The sequence below is a fragment of the Artibeus jamaicensis genome, unplaced genomic scaffold (assembly GCF_021234435.1).
Source record: "Artibeus jamaicensis isolate MK-2021 breed Jamaican fruit bat unplaced genomic scaffold, CSHL_Jam_final scaffold_1019, whole genome shotgun sequence".
NCBI lineage: Eukaryota > Metazoa > Chordata > Mammalia > Chiroptera > Phyllostomidae > Artibeus > Artibeus jamaicensis.
The window spans coordinates 25240627-25254199 of NW_026522025.1; the positions used below are offsets into that span (position 1 = coordinate 25240627).

The following is a 13573-nucleotide window of genomic DNA, read 5'->3' on the forward strand; positions in this document are numbered from 1 at the left end:
CCTCGTGTTAAGAGAACACGAGAAACTTTATTTCCACTCCTCTCTCCCCCTTCCTTGGTTTAATGTGCACTTAAATCAAATCAAAACAAAAATATTTTTTTATTTTGTTGCAAAGTTTCCATGTAATGAGGGACATTTTGGTTAATGGAATTGATAAGCACACTGCTTAGATATATTAGCAACATCGAAATAAGAAAAGACATAGTGTTTGCTCCATTAAACCATTAATTACAATTCATATTTCTATGACATTTTCACTTCCGAATGTACAAATTTAGAACATAAAAATAGAGAGTAAGGGAGATCTACGTACCTTATTAGAATTTGTATTGATCCCAACAAGAAAAACAAGTTCAGCAAGGAATAAGTTACAGCAGAGGTTTTTGTGAATTGTTGTCCTGGTGCTTTGAATTTCACTGAAGAACCAGAAGGTAAAAATGCATATGGCCAGGCAGATCAGTGAAATAATTATTCCTAGTTGAGTGATTCTTGTAAGAATATTATAATCTTTAATACCCTAAGGGAAAATAATAATAAAGCTCTTCAGAGAATAACTCAGTAACTTGTCAAAGAAACTACAACCTAAAATGAACTTTCATTTTTGGTAAAACATTAATCAAAATGTCCATAAAATGTAAAAATACAAATGTGCATTTAGATGATTTTTGAAAATGCTCAATATTCAGAGAAATGTAATATAAATCATGTAACACTTTAACAGTTCTGTAATTAGTGATTTTTTCTAGGTACAGTATATATATTAGTATATAGTTAAATACTGTTATCATCATCAGTTTCATGGTATTAGAATAGTAATTCATTATTATAATGTGAAAATGGTTAATTAAAACAGATTCATCAGTGGTAAGACCAAATCTTATTTCTATGCAGCAATTCATCTAAAACACATTAAAAAATGTATTAGAAATGTTGAATATATAGTATAGGTGAGAGATTTTTGAAATGAGAAAGATTGGTTTTATTCTAACTAGATGAATATTTATATTTTATATAAAGAATAAGGGCTTCTTTACTTAATATACAGGAAAAAAACATCTTTATGACTGATATTATGGTTAGCCTGATTTAGCTCTGTGTGTGTATATATACATATATATATAAATAAAACTAACTTAATTATGATTGTTATACAGAGGTATAAAATAAGGTATTACATAATATAAAAGTAAGATAGCATCAATGTAAAATACATATTCTGAAACTATTTACCTTGGGATGATTGTTTCATGTTTAAAAATCTTGTGAGAGTCTATATTATTAAAATATGATATTAGTTATGAATTGCTAATGCTTATTGATCAGGTATCAGATATTTTTAACTGAGTTTCTATTGGTAAAAAAATAAACTTCATATACAAAGCCAAAGACCCTTAACATACAAGTTGTTTTTTAAAGCACCACTAAAAACAGAGTCAATGGATGGATTCTTAACACAGTCTACCACATACTACAGCCTAGATAAGTCCCAGACTAAAAACAACTAAAATCAAGTCTACATTTGTCATAGAAGACAGGTAAGAAAAACAAAGACAGAAAAAAGATACAGTTTTGTCAATTAATGAAATATGCTACTTATGTTAGGCAGCAGCTAGGAATGAGCAGCCAGAGGGGAAATAAAGGCAGGGCCCTCGCCATTACAATCTAACAAAGAAGTTAACACAGGAGGTTAGAATCAAAAGGGACACATGCCTCACCAATGAACTCAGTAGTCCTGAGCTTGATTTGATAAGATTGCCAGGTATTCTGAGCATTGCAAGCAAAAATAGTGTAGGACGAAGAAACGTCCCTGAGACTGTGCTGAGAAAGGGAGGTGGGGTTCTGTAAGCTTCTGCGATGATCTCACTAAGACAGTCAGGTATCCTGAACATTACAAGCAGAAATAGTACAGGAAAGGGGGTTAGTCCTTGAGATTCTATGTTGGCAAAGAGAGCTTCTGTAACAATTCAGTAAGACAAAGAGCCTTTACTAACTGAGAAAGAAAGCCTTTGTAGCTGTACATTATTTCCAAGAGGGAGAGAGACGGGAACCTAGAAGTCAGCTGGGTTATATAACCCTTGAACCGCCCCCCTCCCCAATAGCTGGCATACTTACAATTAGCTGGGTACCCACTTGTAACCTCTTTTCAAGTGTTAGAACAAACTCACTAACTTCCTAACAAACTTGCTAACAACTTTCTTTCCTGTGTGGGGCATTTAGACTTGTCGGGTGAATGCTTTGCAGCTCCATGCTTGTATGTATATTTCAAAAATAAACTCACTGTCTCATTCCCACTCTACATGTTTGTCTCTCACTTGAATTATTCTCTTGCAGCAAGACAAGAACCAAGGTGGGAGGGAAAGGTCTCCTGACTTGAGTCTGTCCATCCATAACATTTACACACCCCAAAACATATAAAAATTAATTATTCTCTTGAATGTCATAAAAAGAACACATGCATATTTATAAATATGAGGTAGAAAATTGCCTTACAATGGAAGTTCCAGAAGACATCAAAATGGCAAAGTGTGTCAGGTGATTACAGCTACAAGAGGTGTGGGTCTCATTCTCGAACGTTAGCTCACAGCCCTCCGAAGACCAGCTGCCGTTCATGGTATCAGGGGAGTAGTTCCAAAAGGCACAGTGACTCCTATGCTTCTCTGTGGTCTGAAAAAAAGAGATTTTACTGATGGGAAAGAGAGAAAAAGTTACACATGTGGTATTACTTTGTCATATTTATAACACTATTTCCCATATCAATATATGCCTAAAAAGTGAAGCATGAAATCATTGCTAACAAATGAATGCTGCTGTTATATAAAAGATTTGAAAATATTGCAACAAGGCTATATTTTATCAATACTGTGTCACAAAGTTGTTGTGAAAGTTATTTGTTGTCCAATATGATCATATATGTGTCAGAGCAGTGCATGACACTCATAATTATATGAAATATATTCAATAAGTGTTTACTGAGTATATACTAAATATTAGTTTGATCTGGGTACTAAAAATGCAATGCTAAACAAAACAAAAGAAGTGTTTGTATTTTCGACTATATGTTCTCAGGTAGAGATAAGAAATTATTAAAGAAAGATAAAGCAAAGAAAGAGGATAGAAAGTATGGAGTTTCATCTGAGGAGGCCTTTCCCAGGAGAGTCTATCTAAGTGAGTATCTCAAGGAGGTAAGAGTGTGAGCTCTGGGGACTTGGGAACAAAAAGGCCCCAGAGGGTTGGAATGGAAAATGGAAAAGGTATGAGGTGAACCTGAACAAGGATCTCCCAGAAACCCCTAGAAACCTGTGTAGTTAGAGCACAGTGAATGAGATGAAGAGCAGTGAAGACAAAAACGGAGACAGACAGGGACTGTTCAATGAAGTACAAGATGGTTGTTCAATAAATAGTAGTTCTCTTTATTATATTTATATTAAATAATCATAACAAAATACCTCATGCACTGTAAGTTTTAATAATTTATTTATACAATGATGAAAACCATACTCTTGTATCTTATAGAAATAAAAATTTATAATTATATACCGTATACAGTTTAAGTAGGTACTTTCTCACCTACTTTGTTTAATTTTATTCTCAAAAGAACCTTGTGAGGTTAAGAGGCTCAGAGATGTTGAAATATACACAAGACAACCATTAGGAAATAGAATAACACAGAATCAAACCCAAAGCTTCAGACAAGTATTTATTAACAAAAAATATTAGCTGAGTATCAAATAACTGATAGGTTTCTTGTGAGAAGCCAGAAATTCTCAGTCAAAAAAGATAAAGCATCTTCCTTCAGAATGATAAAACCCCAGATGATTTCGACAAAATCACATTTGTTGCTTTAATGAATTCTATGCTAATTCCAACAAGTGGATCAACAACAGTTGGACCACTGGTGAAGATAAACGATTTGAATGAGTCTGGGAAGATAGTGATTGAGTTAAGATTGGGGAGTTGACAAGAAGTTTTATCCGAAGAGGTCAAGCTATGTGAATAAAATTGCCTCTGTATCTAGTTTCTCCCAAACATACAGGACAATGATCAACCCACTCTGTGGGAAACCAGATAAGCCAGAAAAAAACAGTGGGACTCAAGAATTGGGAAACCACAGTCAGCTGTGAGTGAGGGTGCCTTTCAACAAACAGGTTAAATGAGAGTCTCTCCACACACTGAGCTCCCACCTGCACTCACTATATTCTCTTCATTCTTTTAATCCTTTCGAAAAAGACTTTCTTATGTCTGTCTTTAGGCAGGACACTGACAGGATTCCTTCCATGAAACCCACAGGCCAAAGAGAAATGGGTAGTGAGTGATGTTCAGGAGAGGGTAGCAACTGGCCTGATGATGCCTGTCTAGTGCAGCACACCATGGCCACGGGCACCTGAGCCTGCAGGCATCTCTCAACTGCCTCATTCTCAGATACCAGTGCAGAGTCGCAAACCACCAGAACTCCAAGGACAAGCTCTAACACAGAAGACAGAGAGCAAAGGAAATAAGCCCAACAAGGGAAATCAAGAGCAACACAACATAGAAAGAAGAAAAAAATATTTTAAAGTATAGAAATAATATCTGAGAAAGAAAGAGATACTGAATCCCTTGAATGAAAATGGAGCAAAAATTGTAAGGTTTTCAGTGATAAGTATAAAAGTTGAAATAAAAATGTTAGCAGGGAAAAATTAAATATGGAAAATATATATTTTTAAAAACAAACACTTTAGTGGCTTGGCTGGCAAGTCTAAGACTCAAATAATAAAAGTAACAGGACAAGAAAATGGAGACACTGGAGAAAAAGAAATTACTAAAGATGTAGTATTAGAAAATTCCCTGGAAATGAATTACATATGCCTAATGCAGTTCATGAAGAAAGACCCATACCCAGATTCTTCTTAGATCAGAACTCAGAGAATTAAGATACAATCCCAAAAACTTCAGAGAGAGAAAAAGGGACTGAACACACACAAAAGGCTAAACATCTTCAGTAAAATATTAATCTCAATGAACCTTAACCTTAACCTAGGGTAACCTTAAAAGTGAGAAGACAATTGAGGAAGGTCTAGAAAAATCTAAAGATTGACATTTTTTTGTGAGAAGGCAAAAGTTTATTCTTGTATTGTGTATTAATTATTGTATTATTTTAAATATATTTTATTGATTATGCCATTACAGTTGTTCTATTTCCCCCCTTCATTCCCCTCCACCCTGCACACCCCCTCCCTACCTTTCCCCCCTTTAGTTTATGTCCACGTGTCTCAAGTTCTTTAGATTCTACATTTCCCCTACTATTCTTGCCCTCCCCCCATCTATTTTCTACCTACCATCTATGCTACTTATTCTCTGTACCTTCTCCCCCCTTCTCCTTCTCCCACCCCCCTGTTGCTAATCCTCCATGTGATCTTCTTTTCTATGGTTCACTCCTGATCTAGCTGTCCTCTTAGTTTGCTTTTGTTTTAGGTGTGGTTCTTAATAACTGTGAGTTTGCTGTCCTTTCACTATTCATCTTTTTTATCTTCTTTTTCTTAGACAAGTCCCTTTAACATTTCATATAATAAGGGCTTGGTGATGATGAACTCCTTGAATTTGATCTTATCTGAGAAGAACTTTATCTGCCTTTCCATTCTAAATTTTGTACAGTTTATAATTGTACATCATGGAATTTATCTATGTGTAATAATAATGTACTTCAAAAAGTTGACTTTCCTTATACCTTTTCTTAAGAACCACTGAAAAATATGTGGAAATAAACTAAGGAAGAGGAAACACTGGCTCAAGGAGACGTTGAATCCGACACAGGAGACAGATGAGAAGCATGTCCCGAATGACAGCGAAATTCATGTCCAGGCCAAGGAGTAAAGCGTCCATGTAGGATCAAGTTTACAGAGACCTAGGAAGAATGTTGCTAGGACAACAAATGAGCTAATAGTTTATGTGTCTGACTATTTTGTGAAGATATACAGAAAGTTTGGGCACAAATTAATAATAGGTAAATAGAAATCTAAGCCAACTAAATTAGAGGAAAGTACTAACACCAGGAAAATGGTTTGGCTTTGTGATTTGGTTGTGAATAATACAAATTAAATTTAATAATATGCATATTGAAAAGTGATTTAACATAAAATTTGATGTAAGCATGGGAGTATGGATAGTTGTGAGAGTGTATATATCACAGGGAAAGATGTGCGCAGAAAAACTAAATACAAAATTTTCACAGGTGGAAGTCAATTGAATATGCCTATTTTATGAGCTTAATATATAAATAACTCATATGACTCCACTCCAGGAAGACTAACAGCCCAATTAAAAAATGGGCAAAGGTTCTGAACAGACACTCCTCCAAGGAGGACATACATAGGGCCCAGAGACATATGAAAGGATGCTCAGCATTATTAGCCATCAGAGGGATGCAAAATAAAACCACAATGAGATATTACTTCACACCAGTGAAAATGGCAATTATTAACAAATCAACAAACAAGTGTTGGAAAGGATATGGAGAAAAGGGAACCCTAGTGCACTGTTGGTGGGAATGCAGACTGGTGCAGCTGCTGTGGAAAACAATATGGAGTTTCCTCAGAAAACTAAAAATGGAACTGTGTTTTGACCCAGCAATTCCACTGCTGGGATTATATCCTAAGAATCCTGAAACACCAATTCAAAAGAACCTCTGCAACCCAATGTTCATAGCAGCACAATTTACAATAGCCAGGTGCTGGAAACAACCTAAGTGCCCATCAGTAAATGAATGGATCAAAAAACCGTGGTACATTTACATGATAGAATACTAGGCAGCAGAAAGGAAAAAAGAGCTCCTACCCTTTGAAACAGCATGGATGGAACTGGAGAGCATTATGCTCAGTGAAGTAAGCCAGGTGATGAAAGACAAATATATGATCTCACCTATAAGTGGAATCTAATCAACAAAACAAACAAGCAAGCAAAAGATAACTAGAGACATTGTAATAAAGAACAAACAAACAGCAACCAAAGGGGAGGTGGGAGGAGATAATGGGGGGAAAAGGGAGAAGCATTGTCAGGAATGTGTATAAAAGACACATAGACAAAGCCAAAAGGAGGTAGGATCAAGGATCCACCTCCCATCCTTGATATTTGGGGTGGAGAAGTCTGGTGGGGGGGGGGAAATGGAGACAATTGTACTTGAACAACTATAAAAAAAAGAGAAAAAACAGAGATGCTTTGAGTTTGGGTGAAAGAGATACAGAGGTAATGAGAGTACAGTCCTTTTTGTGTAGTAAGCCAGAAGTGTGAGTCTATTTGTTGGTGGAGACACTGGCACTAATGTGGAGATACCCAGGAAAGATTAGATAATAGGTGAAACATAGGGATGGGTTTCAGAGGACAGCATTGGGCAGGGGGTCATTATAGCTGCTGAAAGCACAGATTCTGGAGGAAGACTTTCTGGTCATAAAACCCTGTTATATCAGTTGATTGCTGAGGAAAGTTACCTAATCTCTCAGAATCTCAGTTTCCTTATCTGTAAATTGGGGATAATGCTACCATATTTTCTGACCATAAGACACACCTAGGTTTTAGAGGAGGAAAATAGGAAAAAAATTTTGAAGCAAAAAATGTGGTAAAATATTTAATAACATAAATAACATAATATTTCACTGTTGTAAATGTAAACAGAATCAACAGCAGCATTAACACCCACTATTCCTCCCAAATTTGGGTTAAAAAAGTGTGTCTAATAGTCCAAAAAATATGGTATATACCTCATAGGTCTCTTGTAAAATTAAGTGAATTATTTAAAAAGTAAGTAACTTAGAACAAGGCCTGGTCCCATGTAAACTTTACTAAAGTACTGGTTGTCATTATTATTATTATTATTATTATTATTAACAATATTATGTTGGCAACTATTAATATTCCCCTGAGGTGATAGAGACATCTATACTAATTGGTGAAGTTGTGAATAAATTAACAGGGAATCAGGAAACTGGTGTTATATATGAGATAACTTCTATTTTCTTAGAAAAAATAGGATCCAAGTTTGATTTTCAGAAAGAAGAACCATGGATTAGCTAGCTGTGTTGTCAGAGGAAAGTGATGAAATTTCACAATGATCATTACTTCAAATGGGAAAAAGATTTGACCAGCGAGGCAGATAGGACAATACAAATTTTCCACTAGTTATAATAAAGAATTTTGGTTTCAATGTGTGATTTGTTTTCTTGCTGTGTCAAATAGACTGAAGGAATAGTCTTTGGCATCCCTTTACCTGCCAAACATTCAACCAAAAAATACTAGGAAAACTATGAGACTATGTAAAATAACTGTTTGGTTTCTAGTGTCAAACAGGTCATTTTTGTTTAGCATCTGAAAATAAGTTTAGTTTCCATTCTTACAACACTTCACACCTTTTATTTCTCTCAACATAATGCTTACCAGTGTTTAGATTTGAGCTATTTTCTTGCACTTCTCTACATTTAGTTTCTCTCTACATTACATGTCATTATTTATAGTGACACATTTGTGTAGTGGGTAATCATATATGTCATTTTAGTTCTCTCTCTCTCCCATAAATGCATCAATGTAATTGGCCAGCTGCAAGATTCTCCAAAGCATCATGTCCAGGGCTGAAATTCTACTAAGAGCCCAAGAAAACATTAACTGTAAAAAAGCAGCAAGCATATGACTTTGAGTTTCCCCATTCATTTTTAGGTATATAAAACTAAAACACTTGGTTATTTCTAATCACTTTTTTATTGTATTGTTTTAATTACATATGAGTTTGAAAAAAAGATTTGGAATAACAATAAAAGAGTGAAATGGTCTTAGCTAATTTCTTTATGAAATATTATAACTTCACTGTGATTGTGTTTTAATCAGCACCAAATCTGTACAAATATTATTTTAAATGACAATTACCAGACAAACACGGCCTTAATTACACCAGTAACATTTACCTCTTTGACACTGGTACATTTTTATAACTCTTTCTGTAAGGGTACAGTAATATTTTTATTACTGATACTGTAAAACGAAACTGAACAATGTATGTACTTAAAAATAAAACTAAAACGTAGCTTCATTTTAGAGAATCAAATATGTTAAATTCTTTAGTATTTGTTAGATAATTTAAACAACACCGAACATATGAAATATTTTAGAGAAAATTAGTTGTAGACACTTTACTCTTTTTATGTTGAATCTGTTTTTTTAAACTCAAGAATTCACAAATAGCAACACAACAAAAATGTCCACTTTTCTTAATGTTTCACAATCTTAACCCATAGTCACCAGAAAAACAACTTACCTTTATGTGACTTAATGTGAATGTTATTTTTTCAAGTTCATACAATGTGGGTGGATTTGAGCTAATTGAGACTGAAATTATTGAAGAGATGACTCTTTTTTCTTCTTCAGAATTATAACTTTGAGGTTCCAATAAGATGTTGTCAGATGATGAGAACAAAGGACCAATACTCTTATAATATAAAAATGCAACCGCAACACTGCCTATAAATCAAATAAGTGTATTTGGTGAAGTTAGAGAACAAAAATATGTTTAAGCTCTTAAAGTAATCATAATTGAAAAGACAAGATTTTTACTCTGAAGGAGTCAGACAAATACCCAGACACTGAAATGTGAGCCATAGTGAGCCCAGGTCTGCCTCACCAGACCATGTTAAGACACATTCTCTTACCTCCATGTCTCTGGAACTGAACATGGACTGTAACATCTCCTTGTCACAACCATATTTAAGAGAAAAATAGTCCTAAGTAAATTTACATCCCAGTCCTGATTGAGGAGCAAGGTGTAAAGTGTACTCACTTGAAAGATAAATTTTTGAGTTATCACTTTGCTGTACAAATATATGAGTTAGAAAGGTATTGGAAGAAAACTATCAAAGACTTATAGTATTAAAAAATTTAGAATTGAACAAGTTGTGAGATCCCACTGAGTTTAACCTCCTGTCCACTGACATGTTTTCTATTTCATGTTGATATATAGCTATGTAGTCTCGGGGTGGGAAACATGCTGTTTTTTGAGGCAGCCTTTAACCCTAACCCTAACCTGTACCACTTGCTGCTCCCCAAATGCAGTACATCTGCATATAACCCAATAATAGAAATTTAACCTGATCAGTACAGTCTATCAGGTGACTATTTTTCCCTTAGCTTGGACACTACACGTACATTAATGGATCTCAAACTGCCTTTGTTTTTATAGCAGCTCATTATCACAGATATTGAATGTATGAACAACTCAACATCTAGATCTGGTATCTTCCAAAATTCTTGTTGCCACTTATATCAGATTCCTCCTGTACAAGATTATGAACAGTAAATACAGGATTTTATAGTTAGACTTTATTTTTGGAATCAGAAATCCTGCAATTTCAGTCACTGCTCCTACTTGTTTGGCCAATGATAAGATAACTAACTGCTTTGAACTTTAGCTCTCTCACTCATAAAATGATGGCAAAATATATTACCTATTTACCAGGATATGGTAGAGGACAAATGAATATATGAGGGAGTCTTTGTAAATTTAAGATGCTGTATTAATTATGACTATTGTTTTACTCATTAACTAGATACTTGGATAATTTAGGAAGAACTCTACCAGATTCATTTGCTCCCTCAAAACTGTCACCAGCACATAAATTGAAAAGTGTGTATTAGTACAATTTACAAATACAAATGATGAAAATATCCTAGACACAAAGGGCTGTGGTACAGCACTGGCACTCTCCACATCGCCCTACCACACCGATAAGCAATGCTCGGTGGATATGGTTATGTGAGCGACACGTTGCCAAAGTGTATTGCTCTTCATATTTTCTGTCTTAACCTGCAAAGCACAACAAGAAATATTACTTAAAAGCCTTGCTGAAATTTGGATACATGACATAGAATACTTTCTTAAACTGCCAGCCTAAAAAACTTGCATCAAAAGAAAAACTTATGTTAGTAAAACATGATTGAGCTGGTGAAATTATGACAACTCAAAGAGACAATAACTAGCCCAGCCTTTTCTATGGACAGACCATGGCCAGAAGCAGGACCTGGAAAACTTCACATCCACTTGTCCCATGAAGCAATCCATATAACAGTGATTTCTCAGAGGTTGTAGTAGGAGACAATGCAAAATCCATTGAAACACCAAAAATATAAGATGGATTTTTATAATTTATGAATCATTTCTACCATTTCTAAGGAAAAAATAACATCAATTTTTGAGGTTGGGTAAAAGGCGATTCATGTCATAGAGAATGCTCCAAAATTCATTTTTTAACTTCCTTTCTAAGCACTGTTTCAGGATTTGTCCATTCCCATCATTTTGAACCTCTTTTAATTCCCATGATTTCTCACTAATTCTAGGCTTGATCTAGATTTTAACTTTTATGAAAACTATTTCTTTATTCTATAAAAAGATAAAAAACTTCACCTGGGCCTCCTTATTTTTTTAACTAATGATATTATACAGCTTTTAACTAATGCATGTTTTTATTAACATATTTTGTCAATAAACGAATAATCACTTGTAGACATCATTGAGTGTGTTTCATCAGTTTGTTAGGCTTGTCCTTATTTTTACAATCCAACCTTGAGGAAAACAAAGTTTCTCCCTCTGCTTTCTTGAGATGTTATATCACTGTTCCTTTCAAATGTTAGAGTTTACTTGCATGATCAATACATGTAACAAAAGTACCATACACTCAGATAGGATCTCTTTGAGATATTGCATGGTAATTTCATCATCCTTCACTATACGTACTCAATGTTTTTTTAACTTCTAAACACTACTCAAATCTTTGAAAATATGAGTTTAACAAATTCTTTGAATTTGCCCTTAAATATTGTATGTGTTCTTGGTTAATTAGATAGAATGTGATGTAATAGGGTAAGAGCCATGAGTTCAATGACAGCTTAGGTACTTTTGCTTTGTTTAATGGCCATCTCTTTATTACTTTTGCATAAACATTAATAGGAAAGAATGGAAAGAATGCAAATGATAGATAAGAAAAAATATTTCACATTAAAAATAAAAAAAAGATATTCTGAGAATGAATGAACAACATACTTTTTAATCATAAAGACAACACATCTTTTTATTAAATGATGATTATGAGAACTTATATATGTTATTGTATATATTTTCCTTTCTAGTTATGAACACCCATATATTCTTGAAAAACATTATAATTCATGTTGTTCCTAGGTAATATATTTTAAAGTATATGAAGAGAACAACCACAGTTATTCTACTATCAGCAGAGATTTGCACTAAGTGTATTGCACTGAGAGAGGAGATAAATGGTTAAATTAAAGTGGCAGCTGTTAGCTTGCCTGTGGTTGGGTGACAAGGGAAAGCTGGCCTGATTCCTTTGTTATTTCCATTCCTCCTAGTGCTGGTTCTGAACTATCTGTTCAGAACCAACATAGTGACAAATCTTTTAAATTCTGTGTGCCTTTAATGATACTATGCAGTTTTAAACTAATGCATATATTTATTAATGGATGTTGCCGATAAGTGAATAATAAGTAAGGAATTTAAGTTAGATAATCATTAAGTTACCTGCTAGTCTTGCATTCTGTGTTTCTATTTCCTAAGAAATCCTGCTGTTAGTTGAAGACTATGAAATGACAAGTGGAAAAAAACTCCAAGCCTAAACAATAACTTTCTGTTTTTTGAACATTATCTCTGTCTTCCTTACAAAATCACCTTCCTTTCTGAATTCCTTACAGAATTCAGTCTCACAATGAAAAATATGAAAGATTACTGAAGAAGAAATATTAAAAATCCTTTGTAAATTGTAACATCTATGACTGCTGCAAACCAAGTAGTAAAACTATATATTTTTTGTAAGTTTTCATTAGAATCTGAACAATATCAGATTACAAAGGTTGGAGGTAAGACAAGAAGGGTGTAGAGATTATCAACCAAAATTCCCCAGGTATTTATACCTTAGTAATACTCAAGTACAAATGTAGAAAATCTGTATATAAGCATCAAATAATTTTCTATAGGAAATCGAGCATATTATATGTAAATACAATGTAATCAAGTGCATAATAAATATTTATTGCAAATTATTGTCATTGTATATAAGATTATCAACATCCTACCATGTGAATCATCTGGAGCTCTTCTCTTTGGAAATATCTTTATATAATCTCCATCCACATCCATATGGGGATGAACATGTTTCATATGATATGAATCAAAAAAGAATGCTCTGAGAGCTGAAACAAAACCACAATAATCATCAATTCCCTGAAACTACTTTAATTAATATATTTATTAAGTTAGAGACAACTTTATCCATCACTATTGTATTTCAACTTTTTATTTATGGCAGGTAGAATAAACCTATTCTGAACATGTTTAGACATTATAATTTATAAAATAAAATCTGGTTCAAGTTTAATTATTTTTATTTTATTATAACACTCATTGTTTATATTTATCTTTATTAAACTAAAGAAGGATAAAACATGTATGAACACAAGGAGGCTATTTAACATAATTACCAAAGCAAAGAGTAAGAACTATGATATTTTAGGGGATGATATCTATAATGTATACTATATGGAGAGGGATTTA

General features: G+C 33.8%; 1 protein-coding gene across 1 annotated transcript in view; it reads right to left on the minus strand.

Moving 5' to 3' along the window:
- The window catches only part of ADGRL4 (adhesion G protein-coupled receptor L4), a 114647-nt gene that overhangs the window by 32799 nt on the left and 68275 nt on the right, over positions 1-13573 (minus strand). Inside the window, exons 8-11 of the mRNA XM_037148137.2 lie at positions 13096-13212; positions 9275-9477; positions 2491-2664; positions 314-517 (exon numbers count right to left, since the gene is read on the minus strand). Coding sequence (XP_037004032.2) covers positions 314-517; positions 2491-2664; positions 9275-9477; positions 13096-13212 — 698 coding nt within the window. The remainder of the gene's footprint in view (positions 1-313; positions 518-2490; positions 2665-9274; positions 9478-13095; positions 13213-13573) is intronic.